The 21,367-nt window shown below is 41.5% G+C and overlaps 1 protein-coding gene across 1 annotated transcript in view; it reads left to right on the top strand.

Annotated features, from left to right (window-relative positions):
• Window positions 1-21,366, top strand: part of SPMIP11 (sperm microtubule inner protein 11) — a 107,562-nt gene extending 86,196 nt beyond the window's left edge. Inside the window, 5 exon segments of the mRNA XM_059935798.1 lie at window positions 8,601-8,757; window positions 18,336-18,458; window positions 20,607-20,629; window positions 20,631-20,752; window positions 21,182-21,366. Coding sequence (XP_059791781.1) covers window positions 8,703-8,757; window positions 18,336-18,458; window positions 20,607-20,629; window positions 20,631-20,752; window positions 21,182-21,230 — 372 coding nt within the window. The 5' untranslated portion in view covers window positions 8,601-8,702 and the 3' untranslated portion in view covers window positions 21,231-21,366.
• The last annotated feature ends 1 nt before the right edge of the window (window position 21,367 follows it).

Below are 21,367 nucleotides of genomic sequence, written 5' to 3' on the forward strand. Positions count from 1 at the left end.
CAGGATGTCAGCAGGAGCTGCAGTCATCTCATAGCTGGAGGCCTCAGTTCCTCTCTGGCTATTGACAAGACACCTCAGTTTCTCACCACGTGGGCCTTCCAATAAGCTGCCTGAGTGTTCTCACTTGGCAGCTAACTTTCCTCAGAGCAGGGGATCAGAGAGAGTGAGAGAGAGTGGAAGGAGGAAGGAAGCCGCAATGCCTTTTTATGACAGTCTCAGAAGTGATTGTGACTTCTACCTTATTCTGTTTGTTAGAAGAGAATTACTAAATCTAGCCCACACTCAAGGGGAGGGGTAATAAAGAAGCTGTGGACCTACAGGAAAATCACCATACCTTTGTATCAGAACATTTTATTTTGGTTACTATATTTTTAATTTCCAAGTGTTGTTTTTGGTCCTCTGGTTTTCCTTTTCCATATCTTCTTTTTTCTTTAGGGATATTATACTTTATTTGAAATTCTCTTCTGTTCTCTGCATTAGCTCTGTTTCCTCTGCGCCCTTTTTCCTATGAGTTTATTTTGATCTCTATTTTCCTCATTGATAACTATTGTCAAATAACTGGTGATCCTTGGCTCTCCATTATAAGTTAAGAGTGAGGAACTAAAAAGCTGACTAGAAGCCTGGAGGGCAGGGGTAGTTATCCATTGTGGGCTTCACTGGGAGCTTTCCTCTGGATCTCTACATTTTCTCCAGGGAAGAACACTATAATTGCTTCTCTGGGGATTGGTTACATGTTTGTCTGCTAGCATACTGGGATCAAGACAGGAGAAGGGGGCACTGAGTCTTACCTTTGAGGATCTCGATTTTCACTTAATCATCGTATTTTTAGTCTTGCACCATATGCCGTCCCTCACAGTAAATCTTGTGCAGGAGTGCAGTGCCTCCAAGATTCAGTTCCTCCAGAGAACTCTCTTTTTCCCCACTTTTATTGAGATGTAATTGATGTATAACATTGTGTAAGTTTAAGGTGTACAATATGTTGATTTGATACGCTTAAAATATATTGCAAGATGATAACTACCATAGTATTAGCTCTAATACCTCCATCATGTCATGTAATTGCCATTTCTTTTTTGTGGTAAGAACGTTCAAGATCTACTCTCTCAGTACCTTTCAAGTATACAATGCAGTATAATTACCTATAATCACCATGCTGTACATTAGATCCCCAGAACTTATTCATCTTATAACTGGAAGTTTATACCCTTTGGCCAGCATCTCATCTCCTCACCCCCCAACCACCATTCTACTCTCTGTTTCTGAGTTCCGCTTTTTTAGATTGCACGTCTAAGTGAGATCATACAGTATTTGTCTTCTTCTGTCTGACTTATCTTACTTAGCATAATGCCCTCAAGGTTCATCCATGTTGTTGCAAATGACTGGATTTCCTTCTTTCTCATGACTGAATAATATTCCATGGCATATATATATATATATATATATATATATATATATATATATATATATATATATATATATATATACATCACATCTTCTTTATCCATTCATCCATTGACAGACACTTAGGTTTCCATATCTTGGCTATTGTGAATAATGCTGCAATGAACATGAGAGTGAAGATATCTCTTCAAGATCCTGTTTTCACTTCCTTTGGATATATAGCCAGAAGTGGGATTGCTGGACAGAGAAATCTTTTATCTCCTTGTTGGGGCATAGTGGTTTGCCTGGTTGTGCCACATGCTCTGTAAACAGAGTTTCAGTGACCACCTTCCTGTTCTCGGACCTAGTCTTTACTCCTGCCTTCTGTGGTACCTGCTACATTCTAAGGTTTGAGCCTCCCAAATGAATTAGCTCAATTCTAGGTGTATCCTCCACTGCAGACACTTAAGTTAAAACTTTTCCTATTCTGATAAATTCGTTACTACCCCTCTATCTACTTTCCATTTTTCAAAAGATATTTCCACTGAAATATATCATCTTGCTATTGTATCCTTGCTCTCTCTCTCTTTGACCTTGAAGGTTAATGCCATTATTGTTGTTGTTATTTTGATGTGATTTTAGCAAATTTAGGAGGGAAAGGAAATAAACTTTATGGTTAATTAACCATCTTTAAAATGTATTTTCATGATATAATTTCAAAATTATAGAGGGCTTCCCTGGTGGAGCAGTGGTTGAGAATCCGCCTGCCAATGCAGGGGACACAGGTTCGAGCCCTGGTCCGGGAAGATCCCACATGCCACGGAGCAACTAAGCCTGTGCGCCACAACTACTGAGCCTGTGCTCTAGAGCCTGCCCACCACAACTATTGAAGCCCACACACCTAGAGCCCATGCCTTGCAACAAGAGAAGCCACCACAACTAGAGAAAGACCCAACGCAGCCAAAAATAAATTAATTTTTTTTTAATTATAGAAAAGTTGTAAGACTGGTACAAAAGAAATTCCCTATACCCTTTACCCAAATTAGTCAATTGTTAATATTTGGCCACATTTGCTTGCTCTCTCTCTCTCCATATATATATAATTTATATATTTACATATCTATATATAAACATCTATTTTTTTCTCAGCTAGTTGAGAATAAGCTGCTCATATTATATCCTTTACTCTCAAATATTTCAGTTTGTATTTCCTAAGAATAAGAACATTTTCTTAGATAACAACCCACAGTATAGGTATCAAACTCAGCAATTTTAACACTGATACAATACTATTTAATTATCTATAGTCTATATTACAATTTTGCCAATTGTCCCATTAATGTCCTTTAGAACAAAATTTTTCCTTCTAGGATACAATTAAGGATAAGACTGATCATAGAAATAGAAATAATTGGTTAATCAATTATGTGATTGGTTAATTAACCAATTAAATTGGTTAATTAATTATTGATTAATCAATCAATCCAATATGGATTGCATTTAGTTGGCATGCCTCTTTAGTCTCCTTTAATCTGGAACAATTCCTCTGATGCTTTGTTTCATGACAGTGACAATTTTAACAGTACAGGCAAGATATTTTATAGAATTTTTCTTAATTTGGGTTTGTCTGATGTTTCTCAAGAATAGATTAGGTTTAAATATTTTTGGCAGGACTAAGCAATATTATGTCTTCAATACATCACATCAGGAGGCTTGTGATGTCATTTTGTCCCATTATTGGTGATGTTAACTTTGACCATTTGATTAAGGTGGTGTTTTCCAATTTTCTCCACTGTCAAGTTACTATTTTTGTTTTGTAATTAGTAATAAGTTCCAGGAAGATACTTTGAAAAAACGTAAATACCCTATTCTTCATCAAACTTTTGCTTACTAGTTTTAGTATATAATGATGGTTCAATTATTTCTATGATAGTTGCAAAATGGTAATTTTCTAAATCACATCCATTTTAATTCAAAGTGTAATTTTTTAAAGTTTGAGTTTTTCCAAAGCATTCGATTTCATTTTTATACAAACCACTGCTCTTTTTTTTAATATCTTATAAATTTATTTAATGCTTGCTTGATACATTTTATGTAGAAAGGTTGGGACTGTTTGCTTTGGGTGCCCCTGGTAAATCTCATGGAGGCACTCACTGCTCTTTTTTCAAAAATACATATTCCATTAGTTTAAATAATATATCATTAAATTGTAATATTGCAATTACAGAATAAACCTGGCATAAATTGTTTGGGGAGAAAAACCACAGTTGACTCTTGGTATGCACACAGTTCAACTGGTGGGAGCATAAGTGTGCAGGTATACTCGAGACTAGCTCTTGGCTGCAACTGGAGTGTTGCAGGCATTTTTTAATATGTTTTTCAGAGGAAATGGAGAACATTAATTAATCTAGCAAGTCTATTCAATGGAGTTGCTTTTTAAAATATTTATTATTTATTTACTTATTTAGGCTGTGCTGGATGTTATTTGCGGCATGCGGGATCTTTAGTTGCAACATGCAGATCTTCATTGTGGCATGAGGGATCTTCATTGCAGCATGCGAGCTCTTAGTTGCAGCATGCATGTGGGATCTAGTTCCCCAACCAGGGATTGAACCTGGGCCCCCTGCATTGGGAGCCCAGAGTCTTACCCACTGGACCACCAGGGAAGTACCCTCAATGGAGCTTCTTTAGAAGAGCTTCTAATGCTAACACATATATATGGCATCTAAGGAAAAAAAAAAAAAAAAAGGTCATGAAGAACCTAGTGGCAAGACGGGAATAAAGACACAGACCTACTAGAGAATGGACTTGAGGATATGGGGAGGGGGAGGGGTGAGATCTGACAGAGTGAGAGAGTATCATGGACATATATACACTACCAAATGTAAAATAGCTAGCTAGTGGGAAGCAGCTGCATAGCACAGGGAGATCAGCTCGGTGCTTTGTGACCACCTAGAGGGGTGGGATAGGGAGGGTGGGAGGGAGGGAGATGCAAGAGGGAAGAGATATGGGAACATATGTATATGTATAACTGATTCACTTTGTTATAAAGCAGAAACTAACACACCATTGTAAAGCAATTATACTCCAATAAAGATGTTTAAAAAAAAAAGAAAAAAGAAGAGCTTCTACTATATATATAATATTGAGCTATTCACACTTAATAGTCTAAAATACATCAAGAAACTAGGGCACCTTGGACTTCCCTGGTGGTCCAGTGGTTAAGACTCCGCGTTCCCAACGTAGGGGTCACGGGTTCGATCCCTGCTGGGGAACTAGGATCCCGCATGCTGCACAGTACGGCCAAAAATAACAAAAAACAAAAAGAAACTAGGGTACCTTAAAGGATTACTGATAAAAATATAGATAAGTGTCCTGGACCAAGTTGGAGATTCCTGAATATTTGCCAAATTCAGTATGTGAGTTAGGATGCAGGGGAGGAATAAATGTGAGATCCCTTTCCAGACACATTTTAGATGCTTAGAATTCCTTGTAGTGAAATATCACCCAAATGAAACTAACATAATATTTTATGTAAACTATATTTCAATTTTTTTAAAAAAAGAAATACCTCCCAAAGATAAAGATATCTGGTAGAAATTGACAAGATATCCTAAAATTCATATGGAAATATATAGAACCCAGAATAACCAAAGCAATCTTGAAGAATAACAATGTTGGAGGACATACTTCCCAATTTCATATCTTCTACAAAGCTGCTATAATCAAGACCGTGTTATATTGGCATAAGAAGTGCCATATAGATCAGTGAAATAGAATTGAGAGTCCAGAAATAAACCCTTAATTTATGGTCAGTTGATTTTCAACAAGAATGCCAAGACAATTCAATGGAAGAGAATAGTCGTTTCAACAAATTGTGCTGCAAAAACTGGATAATCACATGCAAAAGAATGAAATTGGACCCCACCTCACACCATATACAAAAATTTACTCAAAATGGACCACAGACATAAATGTAAGAGCTAAAACTTTAAAACTCTTAGAAGAAAAATCTTCATGACCTTGGGATTAGGCAGTGGTTTCTAAGAAATGACAACAAAAGCATAAGTGACAGAAGGAAAGATAGATAAATTGGATTTCATCAAAATTTTAAACTTTTGTGCTTCAAAGTTCACTATCAAGTAAGTGAAAAGAGGTTTTTTTTGTAAATGTTTGGATTACAAGACAGATTTAAAATAAATAAGTATAGGGACTTCCCTTGTGGCACAGGGGTTAAGAATCCGCCTGCAGGGGACACGGGTTCAATCCCTGGTCCGGGAAGATCCCACATGCTGCGGAGCAACTAAGCCCATACGCCACAACTGCTGAGCCCGTGTGCCACAACTGCTGAAGCCTGTGCACCCTAGAGCCCATGCTCCACAACAAGAGAAGCCAACGCAATGAGAAGCCCACACATCTCAACAAACAGTAGCCCCCGCTCGCCACAACTAGAGAAAGCCCGCACACAGCAATGAAGACCCAATGCAACCAAAAATAAAATTTTAAATTTAAAAAAAAAAGAAGAAAACACTTTGTAAATTAATTTGGAAAACTTTCCTCATAGGACATAGCCCCAGAAGCCTAAGAGTAAAGACTGACAATTTTTCCTAGATAAAAGTTATAATTCTGTATCAAAAGACATCATAAAGTTAAAAGGCAAGAAAGAGACTTAAGAGGGGAATTCCCTGGCAGTCCAGGGGTTAGGACTCTGTGCTTTCATTGCCAAGGACCCGGGTTTGATCCCTGGTCTGGGAACTAAGATCCCACAAGCCGTGCGGCACAGCCAAAAAAATAAATAAATAAAGGAGAGACTAAGGGAAAATATTTGCCATATACAGGTGTTTGTGTGTGTGTGTGTATATATACACATATATTTACGTATATACATATATACACACACCTCTATATAAACACATACATACATACATATATTCATATTTATAATTTATATATATAATTTCAGAATACATGGAAACCTCCCAAGTAAGGCACCAATCCAGACTCCCCTTCTCATCCAACATCAGATAATTATTTATTGGGAACTGATTGTGCCAGGCACTGTGTTAGGCACTAGGAATACAACAGTGACTAACACAGACAATAAACAAGTAAATAAATAAACAAGATATTCACAGAATATAACAAGTACTGGGAAGGATATAAGGGTGGGAGAGTTGATGCAATGGATCTGAAGTTATAAACTGCTGGCCAGAGGGCCAGACTCAGCCTGCAGAGTGATTTCTTAAAAAAATTTGGACCCACATCTAAAAATCAGGAGATTTTATGTAAAATCCACATTTCTGACTTCTCTTAAAAATTAGAGGGCTTCCCTGGTGGCACAGTGGTTGAGAATCTGCCTGCCAATGCAGGGGACACGGGTTCGAGCCCTGGTCTGGGAAGATCCCACATGCCGCGGAGCAACTAGGCCTGTGAGCCACAATTACTGAGCCTGCGCATCTGGAGCTTGTGCTCCGCAACAAGAGAGGCCGCGATAGTGAGAGGCCCGCGCACCGCGATGAAGAGTGGCCCCCACTTGCCGCAATTAGAGAAAGCCCTTGCACAGAAATGAAGACCCAACACAGCCATAAATAAATAAATAAAACTAAATTAAATTTAAAAAAAAAAAATTAGAACTGGCCACACTGGCCCTAAATTCCCACATGACCACAAATGGCCAGAGCAAAGTAGCAGCTGCCCCTTTAGATGGGACAGGTTTCTTAGTTGTTTTACTCATAAACATTATCTGCCTGACTCTTATAGGCAACTGAGTTTGCAGATTCCATGATGGAGAGTAACTTGGAGAGGCCCATTTTATTTACTTATTTATTATTATTATTATTTTTTTTTTTGGCTGCATTGGGTCTTCACTGCTGTGCGTGGGCTTTCTCTAGTTGAGGCGAGCGGGGGCTACTCTTCATTGCAGTGCACAGGCTTCTCACTGTGGTGGTTTCTGTTGTTGCAGAACATGGGCTCTAGGCACGCAGGCTTCAGTAGTTGTGGCACGCAGGCTCAGTAGTTGTGGCTCGCAGGCTCTAGAGTGCAGGCTCAGCAGTTGTGGTGCATGGGCTTAGTTGCTCCGGGGCATGTGGGATCTTCCCAGACCACGGCTCGAACCTGTGTCCCATGCATTGGCAGGCAGATCCTTAACCACTGTGCCACCAGGGAAGCCTGAGAGGCCCACTTTAGACAGTAGTCAAGGAGGTAATGTTTGAGCCACACCGTGAAGAATGAGAATGAGCCAGCCATGTGTAGAGCTGAGGCAAGAGCTTCATCCTCATAAGAGCAAATTTCAAAATCTAGAAGGAATTCAAGGCTAAAACCATAACAAAGCACTTCCAGCTCCCACTTTGATCACAGACTGCTTTCACTGCATCCCAGCCAGAATCCTGTAACTGATCTCCCATTTCTGACAAGCCATTTTTTCTCGTTTTTCCTTCTGTGGTTGATTTCTAGTTTCATACTATTATGGTCAGAAAAGATGCTTGAAATAATTTCTATCCTCTTAAATTTGTTGAGTCTTGTTTTGTGTCCGTTATATGGTCTATCCTAGAGAATATTCCACGTGACTCGAAAAGAATGTGTATTCTGGGTTTTGTTTGTTTGTTTTTGTTTTGTTTTGGATGTAGTGTCTTGTAGATATAAATTAAGTCCAACTGTTTTATTGTGTCATTTAGGATCTCTGTTGCATTATTGATTTTCTGTCTGGAAGATCTGTCCATTGATGTCAGTGAGGTATTAAAGTATCCTACTATTGTTGTATTCCTGTCAATTTCTCCCTTTATTGTCTGTTAGTATTTGTTTTATGTATTTAGGTGCTCCTATATTGGGTGCATATATGTTAACAAGTGTAATATCCTCTTCTCATAATATAATGATTCCTTTATCATTATATAGTATTCTTCTTTGTCTTTCTTTATGGACTTTGTTTTAAAGTCTATTTTGTCTGGTGTGAGTATTGCTACACCTGCTTTCTTGTCATTTCCATTTGCATGAAATATCTTTTTCCATCCCATCACTTTCAATCTATGTGTGTCTTTTGCCCTCAAGTGGCAGCGTATTGTAGGTTCTTGACAAGTCATTTTAATTGTGCACATCCTGAAATATCTATGCACAAAGACATTCAGGGAACTTGGCTACCCTCTGCCAAGTTTGGCTTCAACCATGTTATTCAGACTTCCACCTGAAAATTCCACTCAATAGTAATTATGTTCTATTCGTAGTATTCCCTTGAAGCCACTTGAGCTGCCCAGGAGCTGAAGTCTGGGACCACATGGCCAAGCTCCAGGGCACATAGGCTGACTCTAGAAGCTCAGGATAAGGCTATGAAACTCCAGGGAGTTGGAGTGTGGAGCTCCAGGGAAACCTATGAAGACAAAGGTATGTGTATTTGGCCCTCCTCCTAGGACATCTAGTCTTCCTAGAATGACTAGTACCATAACCACAAATCTCAAGTGAGCACTTGGGACTTCCTGAAAATCCTATTATATTTCCCTAGCCACTCTCCCACTCCTCAAGGCAACTCCCCCTCTCTCCTCAAATCTCTAAAATCCCCTCTTGATCCTCACTCTGAGCTAATAACTTCCTTGCTCCTTATTTAACTAAAAATAGAAGCAATCTAAAGAGACTTTCCGTCATCACATCTAACATTCCACTGCATTTATACCTTCCCTCTGGTACAATGAATGAACTGACTCCATTTGTGTACTGGATCTCATCCACACTTTCCTCAAGGATTTTGCTCCTGTAATTATCCCCCTCTCCCTCAGTTTTTTCCCTCTTCCCAGATCATTTCCATAAGTATACAAATGTGCTGTAATCATTCCATCTGGGGAAAAAAAAGAATCCTCCCTTGACCAAATGGTCCCCTCAAGCTATTGTCCTCATTTCTTTCTCCACCACCTTCTCCCCTTTCCCACTCCTGATTATACCAAAACTCCTGGGGAAAGTAGTTTATACTCATTGACAAGAGAAAAACAACCATGCTGATTGGCCTCACTTTAAATTCCTGATCACTAAACTCAAGTGGGCCTCTATGGCTGCCCACAAGTCAGACTACATTTCCTTGTTCTTTGCATTCTCTCACTCTCCTGAAGGCCACTTCGTACCTTCTCTTTCCTCAAACCTCTAACACCTCATCTCCTATCCTCACTCTCACATAATGACTTTCCTTTCTATTTCACAGTGAAAACAGAAGCAACTGGAAGATAATTTCTATAACCTCTCACAAAATCATGTCTATCCATCTACCTGCATCTGTGCCTGTATATGTCTTATTATAATGAGTGAATGGTCTACACACTTGTTAAGACCAACCCCTCCACTTGTGCATCAGATCTCATATTGTTGACTATTCAAGGACACTACTCCAATATTCTTCACACTCTATTGCATCAGTTTTTCTATCTCTGGCCATTCCTATCTACATACATTCATGCTATAATTTCTTCCGTCTTAAAGCCCTACATCCTATTTCCCTGCTCACCCCCATACAGAAAAATTCTTCAAAAGAGTTGTCTGGTCTTTCTGTCTCTAAATATCCTGCCAGTCTCTCTTGAACCCATGCCAATCAGGCTCTTGCCCCTACCACTCCACTGAAACTTCTTATGTGTCTAGTCACCAATGCTCATATCCATGGTGATGTTCCTAAATTAAACAGAAAGCTCTTAGCTCTCATCTTATTTAACATATCAACAGGAAAGTGCAACAGAGCTCACCTGGTTCTGAATCCTGGTGCTGCTGAGGTCGCTTGCAGTATGTCAGCTGGCAGAGATTTGGGAATGTGGACCACCATAACAGGGAACTTGGCTCATACCTTTCTATTACTTCAGAACTGGTTTGGGAAAGTATGTATGGAGAAAATACAGCATTCTGTTTGGCTCTTAGAAAACAACATCCATCCACCTTGCTTACCCAAGTCTTTCTAATCCCAATTTCTACATTCATTAATTCAAGGAACACACAGTTCCTGACTGTGCTCACCCTTAGTTCCATGTGATCTTGCAGGACTCTAATTTGTCATTCACACTTGTCTTCAGAATGATTCTCTGGCCCTGCTCTCTTTCTGGCTGATTTCACCTTGTTAATACATTCACTCAAGTGGCTTGACCTTCTTCTGTCCCCCTGTACTAGCACTTCAACCTGTTCTCCATGCTCAAGTCAACCACACTCTTACTTGGCCCTTCAGTGAGGGCTTTAACAGCAACCATTAAAATGAACTTATTAACGCTTCTCATTCTTAACACATACTATAATGATATTTTTAAGTCATTCACAATTTTTCTTTGAAGAAAGTTTTTTTCCCTTCTAGTAGATGTGAGGGCCCACTCAAGCTTTCCTTATTATAGTCATAATGAAAACTCATAGACATGAGTCAACACAGGTAACTAAATATTCTGCCAGTCTCTGCCTCCTTCCTTTCTTTTCCTCCTGATAAAGAACCAAAATAGAAAAACCAAAGAGGAAAACTGGGTGTGGAGAGCATACTTTGGTCTATCCTTGACTTCAGAAACTCATTTTTATCAGGTACTCAAAGTTGTTCAGATTCATGGAGCTAACTCGCTAAGCAAATTCAGAGTGCCTGTTTCCTCACTTGTAAATGGAGCTAATAATGCCTTCCTTATAGATTTGTTGTGGAGATTAAATTATATAATGTATGTAATACAGCTAAGACCTAGCACATAAAACTGTACAACAGATGATTGGAAGAAAAGTTATAAACCATAATAAGTAAGTTATTATTTACATATGGAATATATACCTTTCCTCTGACTGGAATATCTTTGTCCTGCTACTCAAAACATACTTGCCAGGATAGGGTACCTGAAAAGCAATACACACACACACACACACATATACACACACACATATATACGTACTTTTTTTTTTTTTTTTGGCCGCACAGCTTGTGGGATCTTAGTTCCTCAACCTGGAATTGAACCTGGGCCCTTGGCAGTGAAAGTGCCTATCCTAACCACTGAATCGCCAGGGAATTCCCATGGAAAGCAATATTTTTAACCATAAGATTCCTTGAGAAGCAACAAATGCTAGCTGGCTTCAAAGGATAGCTCATCCAGGCCCTGAAAGAGCCTGGTCAATTGCAGCTGCCCACAGAAGAGCATCCCTGACCAGTGACCAGAACTCTCTTGTCTACCAATCAGTAGATTCCTGCCCCTCCCAGACTCACCCTTCCTGATAATATTACTAGTTGCCCCTGGAGGTTCAGCCCAGCTTCCTGTGTTCATTCACCTTGAGTGCCTAAGCTTTCCCTTCTCTGTCCTGCCCAGGGGAGCATGGCCATATATCTGTCCTTTTCTTTGCTGAATCTATCTCACCACCTGCTTTGAACCCTGTTCTCCCACCTACTCTTAGCGTCATACCTGGACACTCCTCTTGGTCCAGGAGCGTCAGAATTTCAGAAAAATTCCCTTATCTGGCCCTTTGCTGAGACAACTCCCTTGCCTTGTTATATGAAAACCCTAGGTCAAGCTAGACATCATCCTAACACAAATCTACACTCAGGGCATTGCCCACTGACAGGTGTCTCAGAGGCAAATCGATGGGGGTGGGTGGTTAAGAATGCTTATACTTATTCTTGGCTTGAAACAAATGACCTCTCCCTGCCAGACTCTCTAGTGACTGCCCTCCAGCCACAGACACGATGACCTCCAAGCTCCACACATCCAAAGGGCCTCACTCCATCTTCCTCCACTGCTGCCTTTATCATTACTTCTCCCAGAGGAATTCACTAATGAGTCCTCCAAGTTGCTCTTACTTCCAAATGAATCTCTTCAAAGAAAAAGTAAATCTCAAATCTTTGGTAAAAGCCGAGCATATATCACTTGTATTCTCATTTTCTGGATCGTGTCAAAGGGATCCCATAGGTGGTTTTCCCCACCCTGATTGGACTGTCCTCTGCTCAGTCTCCTAGTTCTCCTGACCTCTCCTAGCTGCCTATTTGGTGACCCGCTATTAGGAGACAGCTGGAGATGCCATTCTTAGACTCCAGCAGAGGGCACTGTAGTTCTGGCTTTTCAAACAGGAGCATGAATGGCACAATTCAGCCAAGAGTGAACTGGCCAAAACCTCTGAGCCCCTCTGCCTTTCTAAATGGATAGACATACTGAAGTTACAGAAATGTATTTTGGAAACACTCATATGTCTCATAGCTGCTATAGACCATCATCCCCATCCACCTGAAACCAGAAGGGAGAAGGTACTCAAGCTACTCACAGCTACAATCTGCCAGAGCCTAGGGATTGGGCACCTCCAAGGTGGATGACTGTGTCTGTGTTGCAGCAGATAGACCACTTTTTCCACAGGGGCTTGGCATTTCCCCACTGGTCTTCCTCACTGGGACTGATCTAATCCACCGATGACTAGCCCACCAGGTTCCAGTCCTCTCTGCTCCCTCGATGCTGGCCATAGGAAATGATATTCCACAGTTCAGTGAATCTCAGGGAGGCAGGGATCTGCCTCAAGAACAAGGTAATATCATCATGTCTCTCTCCCAACTCAAGGCTTCTCCAAGTGGAGCAGACACCCTTGACAGGGCCCCCATTGAGCTGTACACAGGGGAGCCCATTAAGAGGCTAGTTCTATCAGTTCATGTTTTTCCTTAGTCCTTGGTCTTTCCTGGAAGGCCTGATGAGATGATTTCAAGAGCCAGTTTAATGCGGTGGTTAAGAGCATGGGCTCTGGAGCCAAACTGCTTGGGTTAAACTCAGGTCTCTGCCATATGCTAGCTATGTGACCTTGGGCAAATCACTAAACTTCTCTGGGCCTCTGTTTCTCCATTTACAAAATAAGATAGTAACAGTACCTACATTTTATAGTTGTGCTGAGCACATTCACTAATTATTAGCCCTTTTTATTGTTGTTATCTCTAGAAGATCCATGTAGTCCATTTTACATCAGCAGTCTGCAACCGGCACTAAGCCTCTCTGTTATCTTGTGCCCCCTCCACCTCCCCTGTGTTCAGAATCCTGAACAAGTGCACCACTTTGAGGAAGATATTTTTGGAGGCAAAGGAACTGTCCCCATATGTAAAATGTGCCCTGGGAATTGGTCTGGTTCCCTGGGTTTATGCTCTTGTCCACTTCCTCCCAAAGCACTGACTATTTCCTTATCTCAGGAAAGACAATAAGTGCAAGATAGCCTTCAGAACATACTTTAGCCAATTTCAATCCATGTTAATGCGCCAGTCAGCTTTGAGGGATTAATGCCCCACATCTGATATGACCTCTTAGACAAGAGTCATATTTTACGTACAGTACCACAACATTTTCTCTCAAACTGATCTTGTATAAATTTCTAGTCAGGGTGGTATTACTCTGCTTGCAGTGACACCAACTTCAAGACAACTGCAAGTAATGTCTGTTAGATATTATCACCACTATGTACTCAGAATCTGGAACAGACAGGCAAATACCCTAACCTGAAAGTCAGAATTCTGGGAGCCACTGAGGTAGACCCATTCTAAAAATTCTTCAGCCTGAAAACATTGTGGCCAATCAGCCCCAGTTCCAGCTAACAGAGGCAATGGGCAAAGTAGTGGAAAACTAAGATTTTGTGACCATCCCAGTGGCCCTGGGAAGCTTATACTATTGAGAAATCTGCAACATAAATTTGGAAAAGTGGAAGATCCACTCAAGTACTTTTGCACTACCCCATATGTCCTTCATGGTCCATTCAAAGCATTAAATCTGGTCTTATGGCAACTCCTAATTTATGGCCTGGCTCTAGAAGAAAGTGGCAGGGTGCTTCATATCTATTTATCACAAAAAACATATGGAGTATAGTATTAACTGGGTGGATGAAGAACCTCTGTTATACCATCTACCAACAAAATGATGGATTCATCTACCTTGCCATGGTGGAGTTATAAAGAGTTCATTGCATCCCTCTACCCAGAATATGCCCTTTCACAAGTAGCTGTGGCATGATTCTCACCTACCCCTCACCACCCTTCACCTCACGTGGCTTCCAAAACTTGGCAGCTTGCAGAAGCTATGAGTTACCAAAAATATCTTCCAGCTCGCCAAATACTGATCCGAGGAATATGCCAACTGGTGCTTGATTCAAGAGGAAGGCATCCAAGTGGGTGATACTGTCCAAGCACACAGTAACCCATACAGGAAGCTGGGAGACTACTACTTGGAAACTGAGATAATAGAGAGCATCATCTGGCTGTACCCTAAAGAACAGTCTGAGGCCTCGGGACCCGATAAAGAGCTCCCACTGTCACCTGCACCCAGACCAATAATTACTTGTAGTCCAGGTCCCACTGCCTACTAGGAACATGCTCTTGCTCCTTCTCCTCCGTCTACACTTACTTGGCCATAGACATTCTGACACCCTCACTTAGCCCAAAGTCAAACGACCAAACTCAAATGACACTGCTTCTAGGAAATGGCCCCTCATTGCTATAACCTGTGATGAAGTAAATTCAGCCCCTAGTTCAGTCCAGGCTTCCACCTGCCCAAGCCCTCAACTGTCAAGGGAGGGGATTCAAACAGTGTCCCACTCTGATAGTGTCATTGTCTCAGAGAATGTTAAAGGAGATTTCCACTGGAGTGCAAAAGGGAGTGTGGAGGGACAGATGACGATGAATGTGCGGGGCCAGGCAGGATGAAGGGGAAAAGCAGGAGCTGGGGAAGGACTATAAAACGGCAGTGGGGGGAGAGACTTCCCTGGTGGTGCAGTGGTTAGGAATCCACCTTCCAATGCAGGGGACATGGGTTCGAGCCCTGGTCCGGGAAGATCCCACATGCCGCGGGGCAACTAAGCCCGTGCGCCACACCTACTGAGCCTGCGCTTTAGAGCCCGCGAGTCACAACTACTGAAGCCCGGGCGCCTAGAGCCTCTGCTCCGCAACAAGAGAAGCCACTGCAATGAGAAGCCCGCGCACCGCAACGAAGACCCAATGCAGCCAAAAATTAATTTATTAATTTATTTATTTATTTATTAAAACAGAGGGGGCATCCCCACCATACACCAGAGGTGAGTCAGCAATCTCAACAATTTCAAGAGAGAATGGCAAATTTTGACCCAGTTCCTGACAAGCTCAGGATTCTGAGATGCAAGCCAAATCTAGCCTATTTAAGCAGAACATGAATTTATTAAAAGAATATTGGTGGGATTACATCAAACTAAAAAGCTTCTGCACAGCAAAGGAAACAATCAGCAAAATGAAAAGGCAACCTATAGTATGGGGGAAAATACTTGCAAACCATATATTTGATAAAGGGTTAATATCCAAAATATATAAGGAATTCCTATAACTCAATAGCAAAAAAAAAAAAAAAATCCAACTAAAAAATGGGCAGAGGATCTGAAAAGACACTTCTCCAAAGAAGACACACAAATGGCCAACAGGTATATGAAAAGATGCTCAACATCTAATCATGAGGGAAATGCAAATTAAAACCGCAATGTCACCTCACACCTGTTAAAGTGGCTATAATCAAAAAACCCCACAAAAGATAACAAGCATTGGTGAGGAAAAAAGGGAACCCATGTGCACTGTGGTGGGAATGCAAATGGGTGCAGCCACTATAGAAAACAGTAAGGTGATTTCTCAAGAAATTAATAGAACTACCATATGATCCAGCAATCCCACTTCTGATATATATATCCTGAAAGGAATTGAAATCACGATCTCAAAGACATACCTGCACTCTCATATTTGTTGCAGCATTATTCACAACAGCCAAGCTAGGGAAGCAACATAAATGTCCATCAACGCATGAATGGGTTTTTTATTTATTTTATTTTTTAAAATTTTATTACTTTTAAAAATATTTATTTGTTTATTTGGCTGCGCCAGGTCTTAGTTGCGGCACACGGGGTCTTCGTTGCTGTATGCGAGATCCTCGTTGCGGTATGCGGGATCTTTTTTAGTTGTGGCATGCAGGCTCTTAGTTGCAGCGTGAGGGATCTAGTTCCCTGACCAGGTAATCGAACCCTGGCCCCCTGCATTGGGAGGGCAGAGTCTTAACCACTGGACCATCAGGGAAGTCCCTGAATTTTTTAAATGTGGTATATGCATACAATGGAATATTATTCAGCCTTAAAAAAAAAAAAGGAAATCCTGCCATTTGCAACAACATGGATGAATCTGGAAGACATTATGCTAAGTGAAATAAGCCAGACACAGGACAAATACTACATGATACCACTTGTATGAGGAATCTAAAATAATCAAACTCATAGAAGCAGAGAATAAAATGGTGGTTGCCAGAGGCTGGGGGAAGGAAGAAACAGGGAGGTAGTAATCAAAGGGTACAAAATTTCAGCTATGCAAGATGATAAGTCCTAGAGATCTACTGTACAGCACAGAGCCTATAGTTAATACTGTGTTATATACTTAAAACTTCGCTAAGAGGTTAGAGCTTATGTTAGATGTTCTTGTCAAAAAAATAATAATAATAACAATAAACAAAGAGGGTGGGAGGAGATTTTTGGAGGTGATGTATATGTTTGTGGCATAGATTGTGGTGACGGTCTCACAGGTGTATACTTATCTCCAAACTCATTAAGTTGTATATATTAAATATATACAACTTTTTCTATGTCTGTTATACAATGAAGTAGTTTATAAAAAAGGAATATTGGGAAACACATAAAAATTGTAGAAGGAACAGAGAACAAAGCTTGGCAGAGGGTAACCAGAAACAATGTTCAGAATCATGCTGCAGACCTGGCTGGGCACAGACACCACCGCATTCGATGCTGTGGTGGGCACTGCTGGCACCAAGGACACTGGGCCCCGGATACTGCTGCTCGAAACAAGATGCAGCTTCACTGCCCCAACTTCCATCAATAGAAAAAGACTTTACATGGTCCCAGCTTCTTTGCAACCCCAATCTTTGATTCAAAATCTGAAGAAGATGTGTTGATTGGCCTACCAAAACTCTTTGCCCATGGCCTCGCTACACGAGAGGCTGGGTATCTTAGTCCATTCAGGCTGCTATAACAAAATACCATAGACTGGGTGGCTTATAAACAACAGAAATTTATTTCTCACATTTCTGGAGGCTGGAAATCCAGGATCAGGATGCCAGGTGAGGGCCCTCTTCCAGGTTGCAGACTTCTTATTGTTTCCTCACATGGCAGAAGGGGCAAGGAAGCTCTCTCAGGTCTCTTTTACAAGGGCACTAATTCCATTCATGAGGGCTCTGCCCTCATGAATCACATCCCAAATGCCCCACCTCCAAATACCATTACCTTGGGCATTAAGTTTTCATCATGTGAATTTGGGGGGGATGGGAACATTCAGACCATAGCACTGGGTAAGGAAGGTCTGGTTTTTTCAGTCACTGTAAGATACAGATTTTGCCTCAGAGGAGATTCCTAAACCCCCATAAGAATGCTAAGTCTACACTACCCTACTCTACACTGCCTTTCCAGCTGCTGGCCCTGTCCCTCTCCACTTTACCCAGCATCAGTCCAGCTCTAAATCAACAGCAAGCTGAGACCTCTCTAGCGCTTCTAACGCACTTGATATCTTGCTGCCCGAAATGCTCTTCCTGATACTACTATGTCCCATGAATCCCTTCTTATCCTCCAACACTTAGCTTAAACATAATTTCCCCTATTAGACCAACTGAAGCTCTGCAAATATGCCAATCTCAGGAAAGGAATATCCATCCAGACAAGGGGCCTTTTTCACCTACGCTAACCCTAAGTATTTGTCAATATCCCGATTCTAGCAGGAGGCCACTCAAAACCCAGGAGTCAGGGAGGAGCAAGAGAGTAGTGAGGAAGGTCTGATCACTGTTCTCCCTCCCTCCCCTCTGTCACAGGCATTTTGATTTGACTCCTGAGATCCTGAGAATTGGATGTGAGTGGCTTGGAGAGATCCCTGCCCTATGCCTGGTTGGCATGGAGACCAGAGACTCAGAAAGTCAAATAACCCCATTTGCTAAGTACTCAGGGCAAGTCTGCTCTCATTTCAGACCAGAAAGAACCAGAGCCCACTAGGCTTCCCCCTATTATCTCAGAAGATGGGAATCATTCCGTGCACCAGAATAGCCACACAAGGTACCAAGAAGCTGTACGGAAGGTGTTGTTAAAGACATGTAAGTATCTTGGATTTGTCACATGCCAGGGGCAGAAAAGATGTGTCTGAGTTCCTAAAGAACGGCTGGGCTGTGGTGGGGCATTGTTATAGAGCAGAGGATGGGGGCAAAAAGAGCCAAGAAGAGACTGAGAAGAAGAAGGAGAAAGTAGACTTGAATGGTGGGGTAAGCAAGATAAAATAAAAACTGAATCAGACTTGGAAGCAGAAGATCCAGGTGTGAGTACTATTTCTGTCTCTTTTAAGTGTCTCACCTTGGGCAATCACTTATCCTTTTTTAACCTGCTTCCTCGTTCATTTAAAAAAACAGAAAATGCCTACTCTACCAATCTTACAGAATTGTTGTGAGGATCAAAGCTTTGGAATTTGAACTGAGTTTAAACTCCAAACAAGCTGTGTGACCTTGGGCAAATTCCTTCAACCACTTAATCTCTCTGCATCATCTGAAAATCGCAATAATACTGTAGCATTTTTTGTGAAAGTTAGATAAAATGTACATTTTAAAAAGCACCTAGGACAACCTACTGATACATGCAAATACTGAGGAATCTCCAGGGAATTCTGCTATGTAAAGAAAGCCAATCCCAAAAGAGATCCCATACTGTATGATGCCATTTATATAACATTCTTTTTTTTTTTTTTTTTTTTTTTTTTTTTTTAAATTATTTATTTATTTATTTGTTTATTTTTGGCTGTGTTGGGTCTTCGTTTCTGTGCGAGGGCTTTCTCTAGTTGCGGCAAGCGGGGGCCACTCTTCATCGCGGTGCGCGGGCCTCTCACTGCCGCGGCCTCTCTTGTTGCGGAGCACAGGCTCCAGACGCGCAGGCTCAGTAGTTGTGGCTCACGGGCGTAGTTGCTCCGCGGCATGTGGGATCCTCCCAGACCAGGGCTCGAACCTGTGTCCCCTGCATTGGCAGGCAGACTCCCAACCACTGCGCCACCAGGGAAGCCCCCTATATAACATTCTTAAAATGACAAAATTATAGAACTGAAGAGCACATTATTGATCACCAGGGGGTGGAGGGAGGAGGATGTGGCTATAAAAGGGCAACTCCAGGATCCTGTGGTGGTAGAAGGTTCTGTACCAATATGTTAATACCCTGGTTGTAATAAAGTGCTACAGTTTTGCAAGATGTTACCAAGGTGGGGGCTGGGAGGACATGGCTAAAGGGTACACAAGATCTGTTTTTCCCCTTCTTACAACTGTATGTGAATCTATCATTATCTCAAAATTAAAGTTTAATTTAAAAAAACAAATACTTTCAGAAATTAAAAAAGATATGCATGAAGAGGAATATCTGTTATTTCTACTAGCAAAGCTTTTTAAAAGCTTTTTATCAATTAACAGGAAAACAACTAAGTGAAAAATATAACATCTACTCAATATATATTAGGGATTTTTTAAAAAATAATGAATATAGAGACTATACAGCCAGAATATTAGGCTATAATTTTATGTTTTAAAAATATACAAATTTTATACACTGGTATAATTAGATTTATCCAAATAAATAAAGAGTGAAAATCCAGAAAAAAAGAAAATCTAGGTAAGTCTGGTATTATTTCAAAATTTTAAAAACACCTAATACCTAATACAACATTTAGAACATAACAGGTACTTGATAAATGATATTAGTAATATCCAAACATGAGGTAGTATCACTGCTAAATTTCAGAGAATTACCTGAAATGAGCAAAGAAGGAAAAAAAAGAACCAGTAGACTCACCTTGCACATTTTCCAAGTGGGTAGGGTGGTTAGAACTCTGTGCTCTCACTGCCGAGGGCCCGGGTTCAATCCCTGGTCGGGGAACTAAGATCCCACAAGCCGCGTAGCACGGCCAAAGAAAGAAAGAAAACAAACCAAGTGGGTTGACCACTTGTTTTTCCACCACCTTAGCACTTGGGGAAAGCTCTCTTGGAGATGAGCTTATAGTAGAGGCAGGAAGAACCAAGACTGATTCCACTGACCATGAAGGGTGCGAGATGCTGGAATCCAGAAGTGGAACTCAGTGTGGTGACCACATTTCCAGGACTTCTCAGCACCTGGTCAGGCCCAGTTGCTAGGCTAGGCTTGTGATGCCCTGAGGCACAAAAGGGAGCAGACGACTCTAAGCAATTGGATAACCTGCCCTTCCCCCAACCATTCAGTCCCCAATCAGGTCTTCAGAGTCCCCCCTGACTGATGCTCAGAACTTCAGCTTCTGGCGGTCCCACAATCCAGGAGTGCGCCCAGAGGAAACCATGCCATGGATCCGGAGCCCCTGCCACTGCCTCATCAAAAGCCCAATGACCAGGTTAGGCTGAAAGGGTGAGGGTGGGGAGATCAAGGAAAGCATTCCTCCCTCCCCTCACTGAAATCCTTGGAGACTCTTTCATTTCTAGTCAGAGTTGGGAAATGGAATAGGAAGTTTGGGTCTTACCAGGGACAACTGGCCCCAGAATCTGGGCAGTGGTGGCATTCAAAGGAACTAAAGATTGGTCTGTGTCTTTGCGTTTTGCCTTATGGATATGACTTCTGAATAGATACAAGTATCTACAGCACTCCTGTGGGAGGCCTGGGGTGTTTCGGCTCCCTTCATTGCCACCTCGCACCCCTCTAACCACCATCCATTGGCAGTAGCCCCACTTCTTCATCACTACCTCTGCCCATTCTAGGTTTAAGCACCCCCCACCCCCATCCAGCCTAACCTGGCTGAATCTGAGACCCTATCTCTCTTTTCCAGGTTTATGGATCACTCTAGTCTCAATGACAGAAACTTCAGTCTGTATTGAGCAGGAAGTGTTTGCAGAAGGACAAGATAAACTCTGGATGGAGGGCAAAGAGGGACAGAGGGAGGTGTCCTGGTTCCAATGGCTGACTAATGGGAGGAGGGGATTGAGAACATGGAATAAACAGATTGCACTAGAAG

Source organism: Balaenoptera ricei, chromosome 10 (assembly GCF_028023285.1).
Source record: "Balaenoptera ricei isolate mBalRic1 chromosome 10, mBalRic1.hap2, whole genome shotgun sequence".
Taxonomy (NCBI): domain Eukaryota; kingdom Metazoa; phylum Chordata; class Mammalia; order Artiodactyla; family Balaenopteridae; genus Balaenoptera; species Balaenoptera ricei.